The sequence below is a fragment of the Uloborus diversus genome, chromosome 9 (genome assembly GCF_026930045.1).
Source record: "Uloborus diversus isolate 005 chromosome 9, Udiv.v.3.1, whole genome shotgun sequence".
NCBI lineage: Eukaryota > Metazoa > Arthropoda > Arachnida > Araneae > Uloboridae > Uloborus > Uloborus diversus.
The window spans coordinates 136,816,706-136,835,413 of NC_072739.1; the positions used below are offsets into that span (position 1 = coordinate 136,816,706).

The window sequence follows — 18,708 nt, forward strand, 5'->3', positions numbered from 1 at the left end:
AAACAGATTTTTCTTTTGGCAAGATGTAAACTAATATGAAATCTCGTCATGTTAAATGAGCCGGATTGCTTACTATCCGATGTCTCTTCCTCTTCAAAAGAGTTTTTCATAATGTTCAGATTAATTGCAGCCCATTTTAAAGAAAACTAAAAAAAAAAAAAAAATTACTGGTTCCCCCTTCACATAGACCTGTGTCTGTTCTTACACTTATCAGTTGTTGCATTGGAGTCTGAACTTTATATGCATTGTTTTTCTCTTGACATTTATTCTTTTATTTTTTCATTGCAAACAGCATGCATTTTATTTTTACTTGGTTAGTCCATGAATTTTACATTCGGATCTCCAGCCTCAGTTATTCACTATCCCATACTGATGAATCCATAACAAGGACAAATCTGCAGTCTCTGGATTATGATAACCAGGTTGTCGATATCTGACATAGATTCTAGTGTTTTATCAGCATGAGATCAGTAGTTTAATTTCATATGTAGTCACTTTTCCTTCATTTGGTTTCTGACTTTTTGTTTTTTTTTCACCTGCTAGCATTGCTCAGATCATCTAAGATATCCTGTCATGCCTATCTGTAGTTCCAACTATGAATGCAAAGCCAAATTCTAACAGATGGAGGTGCCGAGTTGTCAAAATATGTATCGAAGAACAGTGGAATGTCCATTTGCATCGCTGAAGCAAACGGACCTCTCGTTGGCGGTTATTTATGCTTCGGTAGTACATTAATGTTTTTTGACTTTTCTTCAGAGAGTTTTTTTATTTCTTTTTTATATTTAGTCAAATGTTCTTTTTACAATTTGAAAAAATGCAGCCGAAACTGAAAAATAAATATTTTAATAATGTATCTTTGTGGTATAAATTACAATTTTCCAATGGTTAATTAAAGGAAAAAGCATGAATTTATGAAAATAACAGGAAACTCCTGATTCTGTGTTCGCCCAATTTCTTATTTTCAAAACTCTCTGATTTTATGTATTCTGTTGGACCAGTAATCAAAAAGGTACCAAGCAAGAAAACAAAAAAAAAATGGAGGCAGGGTTAAAAATCTAAGCATATTGCTTAAGAATCAACACTTATTGAAAGAACTAGTGAAAAAAATAATGTGATCTTTACTTATTTTTTGTTTTTAACAATTGCATTTATAGAACATTCTCTGCACCAATAAATTTTTACAAATGTGCTTCTTAGGTTGTAGATTTGTTTCATCTTGGTTGGCATTTGCGAGTAAAAATTTTTAGCGGTTTTATGCTTTAAATCTCTTGATTAGCTGAATCATTATTTCATTTTTGTCTTTATAATTGACAACAAAAGTGGGTGTTAAATCTGATATTGAAGGAATTCATGTTGTGATAAGACAATAGATGCATCATCGACTGATCGAGATTTTCAAGAAGGGTGTCTGCAGCTTTGGTCCTTAATTTTCATGAAGGAAGATTGAGCAATCAGAAGAAACTACTTTCACAGAGGAGGGACAATAAAACCAGGGCTGCAGAGTCAGAAGAAAAAAATGTCCAACTCTGACTCCAGGATTTTGAAACTTCCGACTCCGGCTTTTTAGTTTTTTTTTATTAATTGTTTCAGATTACCCTCCCCCTCATGGAAAGGGGGGGGGATCAACCCCTAAACAGAGATTGAAGTATTAATCCCTTTGTATGAAACTGTCGCGTTGTATTTTATTGTAAACTGAAGATGCATACACATTAGAAATTCAATTTGAAAATCAATTTATCCCATAGTTGTGATTTCTAAAAGATCCCATTTAAAAAAAAAATTGCAAATGATTAATTTGCTCCCTTTTAATGTTTAACAAATAGATGTTGATCAAATCCTGTGATTTCAATTTTTAAAAGAACAGAGAAGAGTGAGAGAAAGAGTTTCAAGAGAAAAAAAACTTTTTTTGCTAAGTCAAAAAACTTTTCTTAAGAAACCCCCCCCCCCCCCCCGCCCCGGTTACACCCATTTGGTGGGTGACACCTTAACTTAGTTTCAGTGTTTATAAAAATTGGAATACTCAGGGGTCTGGCTAGAGCAAATTTGGGTCCGTTAACGGACCCTTCACAAAAATCTGATCAACCAAAACGGACCTTTCACAAAAATCCGATCAACCAAAACGGACCCTTCACAAAATTCGGGTAAACAAAAACGGATCTTTCACAAATTGTTTATTGAAAGAGCAAATCTCAAATTAAAATAATACAGTATATTTAAAATTAAATTAGAGGAATCAACTTATACGAAATCAGCTAATTTCGCAAAAGAAAAAAAAATCGGCACTCTTGTGATGCTCCTGCAAGCCATAAATAATTACTACCGCCAAATAAATATAATGCCTGTTGTTGGTTTCTTTGAAAGAAATTAACAGCTGAAAGTCAGTTTGGGTAATAATTCTGCTTGTTTGTTTTATGCAGCGGTGTTGTTGTAAACTTCTTTGGAAAAGCGTCAACATTCTCTGAATAGGTGTAGTGAGCACTTTTCTCCCCACTCATGATTTAATCATCAATAATATACAGCGAAATGAATTTAGAACTGCAAAGGATAGTATGGGTGGGGGCGGATGTGATCGCTTCAGATAGGGTTACAAAATTCAAACTTATCGCCACTTAATGTCTGGTGGTGCGATGTTAAACTGTTATTTTGGGAGAAAGTCATATGGGTTTGGTTTTTCAATACTAAAAAGGATAATTAACTTTAAATAAACTTTTATTTACCGTTATTTTTTTCTATAGATGCCTACATTTTGAAAAACACAATCTTTTTACATCCGATATGAGAATCATATTTTATTCTTTTTTTCAAGCTAACTTCACTTTATTAGGATGCAAATAAATGAAAAGTCTCTTTATTTTTGTAACAAAGGGGGATTCCATTTTCTTTTATGAGTCAATAATTAAAATGCTGAATCGATGGTTTATTTTTTATTTTATTTATTTATTTATTTTTGCTTCAACTGTGTCCAGATATTAATGATATGTTTATCATAGGACTCTAAAATGCAATTCAAAAGTAATTTTATCAAAAATATTTATTTTACAAGCCGTTTTTTATACTTTTGATTCCTTCACTTTGAGGATTGCAATCTCTTTGCATCCGCTGTGGAAATCTGATTTTTCGAATTTTCGATGTTTAGTACGCTTAGTTAAGAGGTAAAAAAATAAAATATTTTTTTATCTTTGTGAAAATCACGGAGTTTATAAGGTTTGAACGAAACTCTGCGCTCTTAAACTGTGTCTTGAAAAGTTAAATGCTGAACCCCTGCTTAATTTTTTTTCTTACAGTTATTTTTAAATACTATACAAAACACATTTCTAGTATAATTTAACATGATGTAGAATGGTAGATAAATATTGATACTTGAGGTGTGCCCATCTCCCAGTGAGCGATGCCTCCCCCCTCTCCCCAAATACTAGAAAAAACACTCAAGAATGATATTCTCAACAGAAAAGAGAGAAAACACTCAACTTTAAGTGTTAATGATGCAGTTTCCACCATCTCAAGAGTCAAAACTTTCGTTTTTACAAGAAAAAAATTTTTTTTCATTTTATTTTTCACAAAAATAATTGATTTTTCACAAAATTATTTTATTTTTCACAAAAAACGGACCCTGTGAAAATTCTGGACAGACCCCTGATACTTAAATTCTGAAAAATTTCCCTATAATAAATCTTGAACTTCATTTTAAAAATTTCAACAAAAATACTGCACTATATTGCGGAGAAAGGTAGGGTACATGTACGTCTGGAGCAAATTTTACACAAAATGCAGCGTATACAGTTTTGTACGAATAGCTTTTACTGTACCTGCATTTCTTGACTCAATTTTTAATTTTAATTTTATTGGCAGCTTCAGAATTAACCTTAATATGAAGATTTTAGAATTAACTACAATTATTGAGTGTTGTAACCAAGCAATCATGTACTAATTTCATTTTATACTTTTCAGTGATAAGCAAGCTCTCCTAGATAAAGTCTTTAGATTTAAAAAAAAACATTTATATTTTATTGGATGTTTTGGATTTGCGCTAGTGGTGCAACATTGATGGCAAAACATCGATGTTGGAAATTAAAACATCGATGGTATTGATACATCGACCAAAAAACATCGATGTTTCCGAACATCGATGTTTTAAAACATCGATCTTTTTGTCAATATTTAACATACATTTTTTAATACACTACACTACAAACTTACATAGATGATAATCTCTAACAAATGTTTCTTAATGGATCAGGGGATTCGTTTGGCATTGCGTCTAATTTAAGCAATACAAAAGATTACGAACCCCACGTATATATTGAAACTACTGAACTGCAAATCATGAATACATTTTAATAGGAATAATTTCGCAACATCTTGGTACTATAATAAGACAAAAAATGATAAAAAGACATGCAACAATTAATACAAACTAGTTAAATCTGCGAAAAAATATATCATAGCACTTACAGTCAGTTGTATGATGAGAAAGAGTTGTGCAAATTATATTAAAAGTACAAAATTAGTTCTGACAATTATTATTAAGAGCAAGGAATGTTTTGTACTGTTAGTGCTATGTAATTAAACACAAATTGTGAGTAATTCAGGGATGGCTTGTTGGGGGTAGACGCAGAGGAGGATTCAAGTGAGGGGGTCATAACACCACCCCCCAAACCCGCAACAGTATTTGAATGTTTGCTCAAAAGAATAAAAAACTTGATCAAAACCGCAAGAAGTGTATACAAGGAGGAGGGGGGATCATGGGGGTAATGAACCCCTCCTTCCATCAAAATCTGCGACAATACTTTGTCATCGGTTTCAAGGTTCATTGCATTTGAGTAGTGAAAATGACTGTTTGAAAAGAAAAAAAAAAGCCGGACCGATACCATAATAAGAAACAGTAAATAGTTCTCGATTTTTTGGGGGGAGGGGGATTAACTATCACTTTTCTATTTATAGCATATGTATTTAAAATATGTAGACAGTAAAAATAGCTTTTCTTGAGACAGTTAGTCTGCGGCGCTGGGTTCAGGAGCCAGTATAATAAAAGTAACCAAGAAGTGTCTGATGCCCGTTTGCTTTTTATAAGCAACAAATTTAATCAATGATAGTTTTTGTAAAACTATATCCAAAGCTTCAGGCATCGCTTCAATCGATAAAACATTAGAGTTCGTAAATGTTTTTTTTTTTAAATGTAAAGTCTCTATTAGAATTTCTTTCTGTTGTAAGTTTTAGATAGTTCAGTTTTTAGTCGTGCTGAGTTATTTTTAAATGTGCTGTAAATAGTTTATTAATTTAAATCGGTGTTAGGATTGATTATCGTGCAGGAAATGTAAAATTTGTGTACCGTGTTATCGCAAAACCTCAATATACATAGGTTCTCGCAGGGGTGCCCACCTAATCAGTGGCGGATACAAAGGGAGGGCCATACGGGTCATGACGCCCCCTAAAACGTCGAAATTTTTTTCCGTTCGCATTGTATTCAAACACTTTATGGATAAAATGTAAATGATTTCAATTTTTGTTTCAGTTTTGGAATTATTTTTTAAAGTAAATATTTGAAATACTACTGCTTTTAATTGTTTATAAAATGTATTCGTGAGGTTTTTGTCCTATTAGGTGCCATATTTCTGACAGATGTGGTATTTTTTAAACACCTAAGCAGTTTCAGAAATTTTTCATACTAAAAACCATAAGTTAATTCATGGAGGAGGGGGAGGGGGCTAACAATTTAGGGGGTTCACTCTTTAGCATGAACCCCCTAAATTGTTAGTCTGTATCCGCCCCTGGGTAGACGGTAAGTAACCCCCAATATTTGGTGATTAAGCGCATTTCTCTTTTCTCTGACCATTCCACCAGGCAGAGAAAAAACTTTTTCCAATGAAATAAAAGTTGCCATCTCTATCAAATACTTCGACACAACTTTTAACAGTTCTGAATTTTTTCAGTTATAATATTCACCGCAGTAATATATAGGATTCTCCTTAAGTTTAAGAATTGGAGCCTTAGAATCGACTGTAGGTTCTGGCAACAGACTACCAGTGTCGAGTTCTTCCAATAGCTTTGACCTCTTCCTCACCCTCCAGTTATCTTTTACCATCTTGTAGTGATATCCTTTCAAAAATCATCCTTTACACAGAAAAATCAATCTTTTTAAATGTGTGCAAATAAATGAAATTTTTGGAGCAATTCCATAAGTAAACTTAATTACCTCGCGAGAAAATTGGAGCAAATTTTTACTATAATTTTCAATTATAACACAAAAACATCGAAACCAAAACATCGATATTCCGAAAACATTGAAAGTAAAACATCGATGTTAAAAACATCGATGTTCTAACAAAAACATCGATGTTTCCAAAACATCGACATCGATGTTGCACCCCTAATTTGCGCTTTCGTACCAACACTTATTTGAATTTACCAAGCACCCTCAGAAGTTTCCCAACTTGCTCTAGCGATACATACATTCCTTTCACTATTTCACTATTTGAAAGTGATTAATTAGATAATGTTAGACAACAAAACTGTTTGCCGGTAGTTGCTATCAGTTAAATAAAGTTAGAAAATAAGCAAACTACGAGACGATGTAGGTAACTGTTACATAAAGTTCCATAAACGATCAAGCCAGCTGGTAGCCACAATGACAAGCATTTTCTTAATAGTAGGCCTTTATGCATATAATCAAATTAATTGGTAGTCAATTTTAAAAAAATGCAGGGAGAGTCAGTGAAAATTAAGGGAAAAAAGAAACTCGGGGTCGGCATATTTTCGAAGACTACGACTCCTTTACCCCAAAATCAGTCCGACTCTGACTCCACAGCCCTGATTAAAACAGAACTGAAAGAATGCCGGAGCATTTTCAAACAGCTAATAAAAGAAATTTATATTGGGGAAGGGAAAAAAAAGACAAATAAATAAAGAAAAAAACTAAATTTATTAGTCCTGTAGATGAAACATCTTGTTTTTTTTTACAAAGAAATGCATTAAGCGGAATGTGTGGAAAAGGATGATGTAAAATCTGATATTTTACCATTGATTATCAGTATAGCCATTTAAGAAGCCAGCAGAAAAGAACCTCAGAAGCGGGATATTGTATGAAACAATCAATGTAAAATCAGGGCTCTACTGTAGTTTAATGCTTGGAAATTATAGCTTGTTTAATAAATTGAATGTTAAAAGACTGCAAGAACATGAACTTTTTCTTCATATTGCTTATGCAAATGTTATGTGATGCAGAAGCAAGGTGGAGGAAAAGTTCATTGTGCTCTAACTATGACAAACAGAAGGGGAAATGGTGGAGAGTGGGGAAGTTATTTGGGCTTGACACAAAGATTCTAAATAAGTAGGTTGTAATGGGGGGTAGGTTGTAATGCATTTTAGTTTTTTTTTTTGCATTGAACTAAACAGTCACCCATAAATGCAATCCATAATTGATTCAATTTGTAAAATTTTAACATCACTGTTTTTCTAATACATCCATTTAATATTACTGCACATGTTAAGATAAAAGGCTTTATCAACATGGTGTAATTAAAACCTTTTATTTTCCTTTGAATAATAGGTTTTAATTATACACACTTATTACTTCATCATTCTTATTCTGCAGACAGTCTTACTTTTTTGACTTTCACTGTTGTTCTCTTTTATTATATCATATCTTGTAGCTTTTATTTTGTTGACCGACACTAATGCCGTAATTCTTGTTTAGGAACTGAAGCCCATGACGATGATGGACTTCCTCATACTCTTGAGCATCTGGTGTTCATGGGGAGTGAGAAATACCCTTACAAGGTGAGCTTTTTGGTTTACTTTGTAGTGTATATAATTACTGGGGTGCATTGAAGACAGCGTTGTTTTCTTGATCCAGACAAGAAGCCAAGCAAGCCCTGGTTCAGCACCCCAGAGGTATTGATTTACTTGGAGGACTTTCTGATCCTGATATTTTTAACTTGCCTCTGTCACCATTAACAAACACAGAGGATCTTTGATTGGCTGGCATGGAACCAAAACCTCCTTATGAGACAGATGCCTTACCAATCAGGTCACTGCAACCCTTTACAGAGGAGCCAAAAATGTTTCCCAAACATATTATTTTGAACCAAAATTCACACCTAACAATATTTATAGTCTAATAAGATGAGGCCTGATCATCTAGGAATTAACTTCTTCTATAGAAGAATTAAGCTATAAAAGGAAAGATTGTTATACTTTTTCAGAATTGAGTAGTCATCAAATATGCTGTTTACAAGGAAATATTGCATTGCGCATTAATTCTAATTTGAATCTTGTATCTACTTAGAATATTTTGCAAATAATGTACTTGATTCCAAGATGGGTAACCCCAAACTGTAGCTAAAAGATAAGTCACAAAAATAGCAATTCCTCTTTTCATGCATTCTTGGCTATGCATTAACATCAGCCCTAGATAAGTGTGGTACATAATTATTTGAACCTTTGGTCATCACTGTTCCAAGATCTAACTATTGCTCGATTTAATTGAATTTTTGTGCTGATAAAAGATTATTAGAAAAAATCAGTGCTTGGAACAGTAAATTATTTCAATAACATGTGGTGATGTGTTTGATATGAAGACCACTTGGATTAAACCCTATTATAGCTCTGGTTGTGCACATTATGTATAAATATATAAAGTTTACTTTTGTGATTAACATATTGTCGCCTCAGAGCCACAGTAAGACATTGAAACCCAGGAATAACGGTATGATATCCTACTGTTGAACTGGGGCAATGATATATCTATATAAATAATACAAAGAATATGTATGTATGTATGTTCCTTTTACAAATACACAGTTTGTTTCAGATGCGCACCCGAGAAGGAACGTTGAACCAGAAAATGGCATTAAATGACTTTCTGCCCGAAATAATTATCCGATCAGTTCGATTTTAACGCCATTCGAGATTCCGCAAAAAATATCCATCGAGTTCATTCACTTCCTTCGAATTTCAAATAAAAAAGGCTGTAAAATCACCAGGAAAAAATTAAAAGCATTTTAAAGCCTAATGGAACTCTATTTTCATATCGGAAAACTATGGTTTGCACGATCTCATTTAAAATTAGTATCTCATTTAAAATTAGCGTTCAGAAGGTTGCCCCCTTTTTTTTTATTGGCTGTGTTTAAATTTGGTTTTTGTTTTTTGAGGTAAAAATTTCCCCTTTTGATTATTATTTGTGGATTTATCCTCTTTCTTTCTTTTTTTTTTTTTTTTTTTGTACTGCCAGCAGGAGAAAATCAAGGAATTTAGTTGTATTTATAGAGGGTTGCGTTTAATTTATTCAGGAAATTTTAATTTGCAGTTTTCTTTCTTTTAGAATGATTATTTTGATGGGAATTTTTTTTCCCTAGTTGAAGCCAGATTGTTGAACATGCGTCACTTGACATAACTTTTACTTTCGAGGTAGACCATGCAAAGCCGGGCAACGAAGCTAGTAAGTTTATAAAAATAGTGTTGCGTAGAGAGAGATTATTAAAAAATTCATTAAAAATAAGTTACCCATGCTATTTTTTTTCTTTTGTATTGAAAATCTGATCTGAAACCTAGACCTGAAGACATTAAACATTGCATACAAACTGAAAGATGATGACACTAACCAGGAACCCATGCAATGCTGCTGTGGGTTGGTAAAGGGCAGTAACTGCAAATTTTTAATTTTTTAGCATTTTTGTCATCTCTTGTAGATTAACTTTGTTGTACCAACTTTCTTATTTAGTTTCTGCTGAAAAGAATCGTTAAAAAAACGTCTAATTCCAACATTTCCCTATTGTCAGTATTGAATCCAACGCGCATTTCTTCAAATATCTCGAAAAAGGTTTACCTGCCCACAGCAGAATACTTTAATGTAAAAATCAAAATAAGTAGCTATCAGAAAAGCATATTAAAACATGTTTTTGACACACAAAAAAAATTATTTGTTCTCATCTCCCCAACATCAAAAATATGAGATCTTAAATTTTACTGACATTTTAAGAAAAGTCTCTAAATTTAGCGAGTTTCAATGAGAATTGGAAGATATGTTAGCTGATGGATGTCCAGTTACAGGCAAATGTTAAAGTTGTATGTTACCTTCATCTTTTTGTCAAGTCTTTAAATTTGGCCACTTTTCTTAAAATTTCGGCAGACTTGAGACCTTATAGTCATCTTTAATGATAACATTGTAATTTATTAATGTATAAAAAAAGATGTTTCGCTATGGTCTTTTGAGTATTACCTATTGAATTTTTTCATTATTACATAATTCATGAGATTCTCTGATCAGAGTTAGCTCATGAGAAAAAATTAGTAATGTAATGAATTGTAGTGGTGGTGGATGCAAAAACCTTATTCGAGATTAGTTCTGATTTGACATTTCTTTCAGGGTGTCCTCGATTTGGTTGCCAATCGCTGTCTTGCTCAAGGCACTAATGCATGGACCGACACAGACCACACGTGTTACACAATGTCTACTGCAGGCGACGAAGGATTCTTGAAACTCCTTCCGATCTATTTGGATCACTTGCTGTATCCCACTCTTACGGTAAGTTTTATTTTTATGTTTGGCTGATATTGCCAAACAATATTTCTCTGGTTAAAACATTGTTTTGCCTCAACGAAAGAATAAACAGCTTTTTTGGAATACCTGATTTCAATTTAAAAAGTAAGTGCAAAACTTGACACTGTACAAAGTGTATGTGCGAAATTTTATCCTTAACTTTTTGTGTTATGTGAGATACATGCATACACTCCACACATAGACACAAATCTTCAAAACTTATTCGAGGACTATCAAAAGAGTTTTTGGTTGCCTGCAAGTTTACATACAAGTACATGCAGACATCAAGAAAAAAACTAATCAAAACTCGTTTAAGGCTAGTTAAAACATAAATTTATGTTAATATTTAAGTGATAAATTTTTCAAGGAGACAGTATTTTATTTTCAGAGTGTAAGGAAGTAAACATCGCATGTCCTTATGTAGTCCAAAGAATTTTTCGGATAATCCGAGTTTTCAGTAATTCGAGGTGGCGCGAGCTATTCGGATTTTCAAGACTCTGCTATCGTTGTTTCAAAAGGGGGGGGGGGGGGGGGGGGGGTGTAGAAAAAAGGAATGTTCCTAATTATGGTGTCTAAGGTGCATGGATCTCCAGTACCGTGTGTTAAAGCGGCCCCAGCTGTAGACTAGCACAGGAAATTCTGAGATTTAAGATTTTCAGACTTTCAAATTTCCAATCATTAGGAACCGGAACTCCAGGGTATTATTGTTACAGAGGGGTTTTACATTTCATCGCTCTTTTTGCCACACAGTTCTCTGCTCAATCTAAATTATATTTTATTCTCAGGACTCGGCATTTGTGACAGAAGTGCACCACATCAATGGCGAGGGCGAAGATGCCGGTGTTGTATACTGTGAGATGCAGGCGAGAGAGAATTCAGGAGAGAGCCGCTGCCACTTGGCTATGCTGCGTTCAATGTATCCAGGAAAATGCGGCTACAAGTCGGAAACTGGGGGACTCATGAAAAACCTACGAGAAAGTACGACCAATGAAAAGGTATTCCCTTGGTTTGTTATACTAACAAGATTTTTTTTTTGTTAGTATAACAATTGGTAAATGATCAATGAACATTGACACAGTTGACAAATGTTTAAGGCAGTTGAGAAAAATAAGTGCATAAAATATTGCTGCAATTGATGATTGGAACAAATAATTTGTAGCACAAATGTATTTGCAATTACACTTGAAATTAGATTTTACCTAAAGGCAAATGAATGATCAAAAAAGAGCAATCAATATAAACATGGTGCTCATAAATGCAAGAATGTGCACACACCATCAATTTATTCAAATATCGTTTGGTATTTTTTCCACTCTTTTTATTTATTACTTATTTTTTCCTTAGTAGATTGATTTTAGTAATGTCTCAACGAAAATGGAATGCACATTTAAAGTAGTAGTAGATGTCTAATAAGTAAAATTAAAAACTCCTTAATTTAAAACTTTTTACTATTTTCAGCTAACGCCAAAAATTCCAATATTTCATCTCGGGAAATACAGTATTACGAAATGACAAATACGCTCTAAATACCAGCATTTGGTGTACTGGTATTGCAATTACTACTCATATATATACAGTCGACTCCCGCTACAACGCAATTCAACTTACGCAAAATGGCTCTAACACGATTTTTCCCCCAGTAAAGAATTTTTGACCGAACGCGAATTAATCGCCAGCAACACGAAAAATTTCAGAATGGAATCGTGGTGCGTAAGTATCAACTTTGTTATTGGTTAATAAAAATATTTTTTTCGCAAATGAACCTTCATTCCATTAGCATCGCTGACAGCTGAAGTTCCCACAGCGTACTAGTCTGAACATCGCTTTGTTAGTGCATACAAATAACTACTCCTCATTTTACATTTATTATTTTCATTCTAAATGCGAAAGTTCTGAAATGTAATGACACCTATAAGATCGCTGGTTTACCTAAAGTAAGGTAACACGACAATTGGGTAGGAGTGACTTTTCCATACGCACAATTAAAAGTCAAGAAAAAGAAATCTGTAAAAGTTCGCCGAGTAGTCAGTAGTGTCTACGCAAAATGCAAAAATGATGAAAATAGAAACTACTCTTGTATTGTGAATTAAAGAAACCTGTGAGAGGGGTGTTGCCATTGATAGAAACGTTATAAAAGAATTAGCAATGCAACTATATTTAAAATATATATTCGAAAAACGATTTGATCACGCAGCATAAATCATCATCGTCTTCATTTTTTTAAGGTACGAATATCATTACTGGATCTACTCTACAGTACAATATAGTGCATTATTTTATTAGTATACTGTACATGCCGTACTAGTTTATTTTATGTCCCTCTTTCCCATTGATCATTGATTTTGCATCGTAACAATATTTTATGTCGAATAAAGAGCTTTTTCAAAGAAATACAAATAAAAATTCCTTTCTTGATGTAATAAATTCTAATGTATAGTTAAGGGATGGTTTAAAACAGTTTGAGGTGGTGTTGAAAAGTGTGTTAAATAATTGGGTATGTTTGTAAACGCATACCTTTTTCCACAACGCAAAATTTTGACTTACGCGAGGGGTCTTGGAACGCATCCCTCGCGTAAGTCAGGACTCGACTGTATTTGATTTATAATCTATCGTTTTTCATTTTGACACCTTTATCCACTCCATTGTGGCCTTAGATTCAATTCTTATTTTGTAATAGTTTATCCAATGCTCTTGTTCTTTCATCCATAAGCTTGGTTTTGTTTTGCTTGGGAAAAGCTTCCCTGTATTCTCAAATCACAAGCCTTCAAACTTTAGCAATTTTTTGAGCTTTTAATGTTATTTTTATCATTTTTGTACGCTTCCGATATTCTGATTTTCCTTTTTGTATTTTTAGTATTTTGTGAACGATAAAGAGGCATATGTTTTAAAAAAGCTTTAGTACATTTTTGACCAGTATTTAAATCTATTTTTAAATGTTCTGCTCAATCCTGATTGTTTGTACGGTTGGAAGGACAGGTTCATTTAACAGCACAGTTGCTTTTATGTTAAGAGAAAATTAAAATTTTTGTGTGCTTGCAAGAAGTACTGAAGTTTTTCATACATATACACATGCTCACATATTTATATACAATCCATCCTTTCAAATCTGTTATTTTCCAAATTATTCATACAAGATTTGAGATGTAATCAATAAGATTTATATTTAAATAATAAGTAGGAATTTAGGATAGAAATAACATTATGATTTATATATTTATTCTCAATTTGGTTTTTATTATAAGATCTAACTTTTGTGCATATAATTTGAATTAAAAGTTCAACATAATTATTTTCATGCTCTGATATGATTTACTATAGCCTAAGACATGTTTTACTACTCTTTTATGTTATTTTTTAGTAAACCTTTCATAAAACTTATATTGTAAGGAGCTGTTGCACTATCTGCACTTTGTGTACAAATACAAAAATGCGTCTAGCAACTGACTCTGCAGTGCATCTATCCCCAATGAAGATCAAGACCCATCTTAAAACTATTCACTCCATTGCAAAAGTAACAATTGCTTCTGGTAAACTGTTCCAAGTACCTACAACCCTGTTGAAGTAGTCATTTTTCCTGATTTCAAGATTAGCTTGGGATTTGACAATGACTCCTGGTTTTGTTGCAAAAATTCGGCCCATAAATGTCCTCCATTTTAATAAACTTAAATAACAGATATTGAACTAAACTGAATACCTTCATCACATCTCTGTAACTATACAGTTTTATAATGGCTCTAAAAAATTAAAACTTGAGTCATTTAGCAGAAACTTGAAGCAAACAATGAAACAGTTGCGTCATTTGTAAAAAGATTTGAGGATATTTTAGATTTTTGTTTCTTCCCACTATTTGTTAATTTAACAAAAAAGTACTGACTGTTATGTCTGCTATTATTAACATTGTCGACTACACTATGGCTAAACAAAAATACATTTCTGAGGCTATTTTATTTGTTGAAAAATTATTTTAATTTTCTTTTTCTACGTATAAAATGTGCAATATTTTTGCATCTGTGTTTAGATTAAGCTTTTTTCTTTTTAGATTTAGATTTCAATTATTATTAAGTTTTGTTAAAAGGCTAGTGAATAAAATTTGTTATTTTTTACTAAAACATTCATTTGGAAATGTTCAAGCAAAATTTTGCAATATGTGAAGTGAAATGAAATGCTAACCAAATAAAATTAAATATAAAAAACTTATCTCACAATATTTTCAATGAAAAATCTTATTGTTTTCTTCTCCTGTTTTTCAAAGTAAAATCAACCTTTTATCTTTCAAAAGCAGCAATTTTACAATGTGATACCCTTGACATAAATTTATCAATGCCAGTATACTGTAATATAGCTTACAAACTTGCAAATTCAGTCACTGCTTCTTATTAATATTGATCACCGCCAAAGGCCACACTTGTAGACACTAATAAGATTTTTTCATCGTTCTATGACTATCTTTTTCTACAAATCTATTACACTCATACGCGCTTAATCTCTTTATAAGGCAGAAGTTTATATCTGATGCAGCTTTTAAATATGCAGCTTTTTCCCCCCTGAAAGGTACTTTTGAAAAAAAAAAAAAAATGTATGGTAAAATCAGTTAAAATTTCTTAGTTTTATATGAATGTTTTTAATGTTTAAACTTGGCTCTGTTTTTGCATGGTGTGAGAAGTTGAATGTTTTTAACTTAGGCACATACATCATCTTTTTAGGTTCATGCTTATCACAAAGAGTTTTATAGACCAGAGAATTTATCTGTCATAATTGTTGGTCAGATAGAAGCCGATAAAGTGTTTGAAGCATTGAAACCCGTTGAAGATAGAATTATGCAAGAGGTCTGATTTTTTTCCTTAAAATTATTTTAGTTAAAAATAATTGTTTTCTAAGAATTTTAGAGATCACTATGTTTATAAAAGGGCAAAATTAAGCATGTGCACGAGAGTAAAAATTCCGTAAGAAATTATAATTAGTACAAAAAAAAAAAAAAAAACGATATTTGAATACCAGATATTATGAAATCTTAATTGATACATGAAATTAAAGAATTTATTTTGCTAATGCTTGAAATGCAACTATAAATGAATGCATCCTTTCAACAATCTGCCATTCATTAAAAAAAGGGGGGGGGGTGATTTAAAGGTAGTTTTTTTTTAAATTTATTCACAGTCACTTCAGCTAGACAAACATTAAAAAAAAAATGGCAATAATAATTTTAGAGCTTTGGTCTTGTATTTGTTTCTTTACCAATTCATAAGTCTTGTTTGTTATCCTGAAAATTTATAAATTAGTGTTTTCATGTTTTGTAAAGTTTCAAGGACTAAAAAAAAAGAATCAATTTTGTAATCTAAATAAATAAACTTTCGCATCTGTTTTCAATTTCATGTAGAATTCAAAATCATTTTCAAGATCCTTGACTTTAATTTCCAAAAATATTTGATGCTAAACCCCATGTTTCTGCATCCCTTTAAACCATTTAAAACTTTTCTTTGTTTCTCTTTTGCTTATTTATTTGTAGATTGATAGGCCACCATTTGAGCGGCCTTGGCAATCTCCTGTTCCTGAATTACCCGAGTCTGTTATTTTGAATATTGATTACCCTTGTGATGATGATGAGTATGGTTTGGTGTTAGCAGGTTGGCGTGGACCAACAGCAAATGTGAGTGTTTTTTGATGTTTAATCAGGACTTTTCGATTTTAACCGGTCCAAAATAGGCCGGCCGACTTTCTTTAGTTTAAACTGTTTAAAAAAAAGCAGTCTTTTATTAAGAAAAAAACGACTTTTTTTAAGGCAAATAATTTTTTTGGTTATTTTCATTGTAATTTAATCAAAATGAAAATTATCCTTGGTTCCCTAATGCAATTCCTAGTGTGTTAAATCGAATTCCATAAAACAAGAATAAAAATTTGGTAGTTGTTAAATAGTGTTGTTCAATACAAAAAAAAAAAAAAAAAAAACCTTGCTCTATAAAAAAGAAATTAGTCTAGTTCAATAGCATTTAAATGATTATAAATAAATTTTAGTTAAGTTCAAAAGATCACATGACAATGCTGCTGTCATACCAGTCATTTGGTTCAGACTTTAAATAACAATGCACTTATACCTTTTCTTTTAACCACCAAAACTGTTTCTTATTTTCTGAAGAAATGTGAAAAACATTTTTGGAAAAAATATAGTTTTCTATATAAGAATATATATATAAAAAAAAAACCCCAACAAGACCATATTGGTGAATGAATGTTGAACGAATTTAAATTCTGCCTGAATGATATAGATCTACAATTGTTAATAGGTATATACCTAGCATAAATAGTTGTCTCTGTGCTAAAAACTGAGCCTACTGATCACTGCAATAAGTCTTTTTAAAAAAAAAAAAATACTACGGGCAGTATAGTAGTAGGAACTGGTAGTTTAATATTTTCTGGGTTTTGGAAGTATTTGTTTATGGAAAGAAGAAAGTACTTGAAAAATGTCTATCTGATTTTAACATGAAGAAAAAAATACTGATTTGTATGGTTTGAACCACTTATTACATTCAGTTTTTGTTTTCACATTAAGATGCTATAAATGCAGAATTTAGTTCTGTTTTACAAATACACATCAAGATTGTTATAAAAGGATAATTAATAAGGCATGAAAAAGGGCAAATTACTGCATACAAATGTTTTAACGTTACAAGTATGCTATTTTCAGTGAGTTATCAGTTTAGATGGAGGATCATCTTACATAAGTGTCAGGGTTTTGTCAGAAATGATTTGCAGTTTTTGTGTATATTTTCCTTTTATCATTTTACTTTCAGCAAATGTATTCTCTTATTACTTAAATTGACATTTATTTAAAATTATTGGTACCCCGCACGGCTTTGCCCGTAATAGAAAAATTAAAACTTCTTTTGGTTTACCTGTATATTTACAAATAATGTATGCTGAATTTTCTCGCCAATTGACTTGTGCCCATGTTACGGTTCCACGTTATGATAATTTCGCAATTTACTCGTCCATCTTACATTTTTGTTCTTAAAATTGGAATAGAAAAAGAACCACTTCGAATTTTCGAAAAATCGTTTCGAGGTGCACACCCCCATGCTACAAACTAACTTTGTGCCAAATTTCATGAAAATCGGCTGAACGGTCTAGGCGCTATGCGCGTCTTCGGGATCCAGACAGAGAGAGATCCCGACAGAGAGACTTTCTGCTTTATTATTAATTAAGATGTATGGAGTTCATTATTATGAAGAATATAATACATGATTAATAAAAGCCAAAAAAGCCGACTTTTTTTCAAAAAAAGGCCAAAAATGACTGGCTTGGAGTTTTTTTTTTTTAGAAAAGGCCGGCTTTTTTTGCAGCCCTGCGTTTAATGGTCGGGTCAAGACTATGGCTATAATATGGCCAAATTTCATTTTTCCTTTTTGCCCCATAATTTTGTTAAAGGTTTTTTTGTGCATAAAAAAGTAACTTTCCTGGAAATTATGTGAGCAATTTTTCTATAAAATTTAACATAGTGAAACTGGCAAATGTTTAGTTAAACTTTGGATTTCATTATTAAGCTAATACGATAACACTGGAATTTCTGATAACTTACTTTGGCTTTATTTGGTCAATTCATTTGGGAAAAAAAATGTATTTATGTCTCTTAAGAAAATCCTGTTTTGTTTTTTCAATATTTATTTATTTTTTCTTTTCTTTTTTTTTTTTTTTTTGTTACATTAAAAATCATTTAATCAATAGAAACATTGTTTACATGCAATTCGGAATAATTGTCATATTTTTTCTCCAGTTTAGATGATTTTGTTAAATATAATTTAATTATAAGTTACAATGTTTTCAACAAAAATATAGGATACAATTAATGTACCATCAGCCCTGTTATGACCTTCAGAGACATCTTAATTATGTACTCCTCAGTTTGGAATAAATTGACTCAGCTTTTGAATTCATTTTTCGAGTTGAACCTCACCGTTGTTTTTGGATGCTCGCTAGTTTGAAAAAGTTTATCAATCTGTTTGAAGGTAATCTCATCTTCAATGAGAGGATATCTGCCTCTAGCTTAATTATTGATTATTCCAGACTGAGGAGACTAACAACAAAACTGTAGATTACCAGGTCAACTAATGTCATTACCAGGGTGTTAGTATATTGCTTGTAGTTATGCCTTTGGCCTTGCTTATAGGCGGTTATGC

At 32.1% G+C, this 18,708-nt stretch overlaps 1 protein-coding gene across 1 annotated transcript in view; it reads left to right on the plus strand.

Annotated features, from left to right (window-relative positions):
- Positions 1–599: 599 nt before the first annotated feature.
- Positions 600–18,708, plus strand: part of LOC129230521 (uncharacterized protein C05D11.1-like) — a 52,349-nt gene continuing 34,240 nt past the window's right edge. Inside the window, exons 1-6 of the mRNA XM_054864925.1 lie at positions 600–723; positions 7,694–7,776; positions 10,364–10,522; positions 11,323–11,532; positions 15,241–15,363; positions 16,044–16,184. Coding sequence (XP_054720900.1) covers positions 600–723; positions 7,694–7,776; positions 10,364–10,522; positions 11,323–11,532; positions 15,241–15,363; positions 16,044–16,184 — 840 coding nt within the window. The remainder of the gene's footprint in view (positions 724–7,693; positions 7,777–10,363; positions 10,523–11,322; positions 11,533–15,240; positions 15,364–16,043; positions 16,185–18,708) is intronic.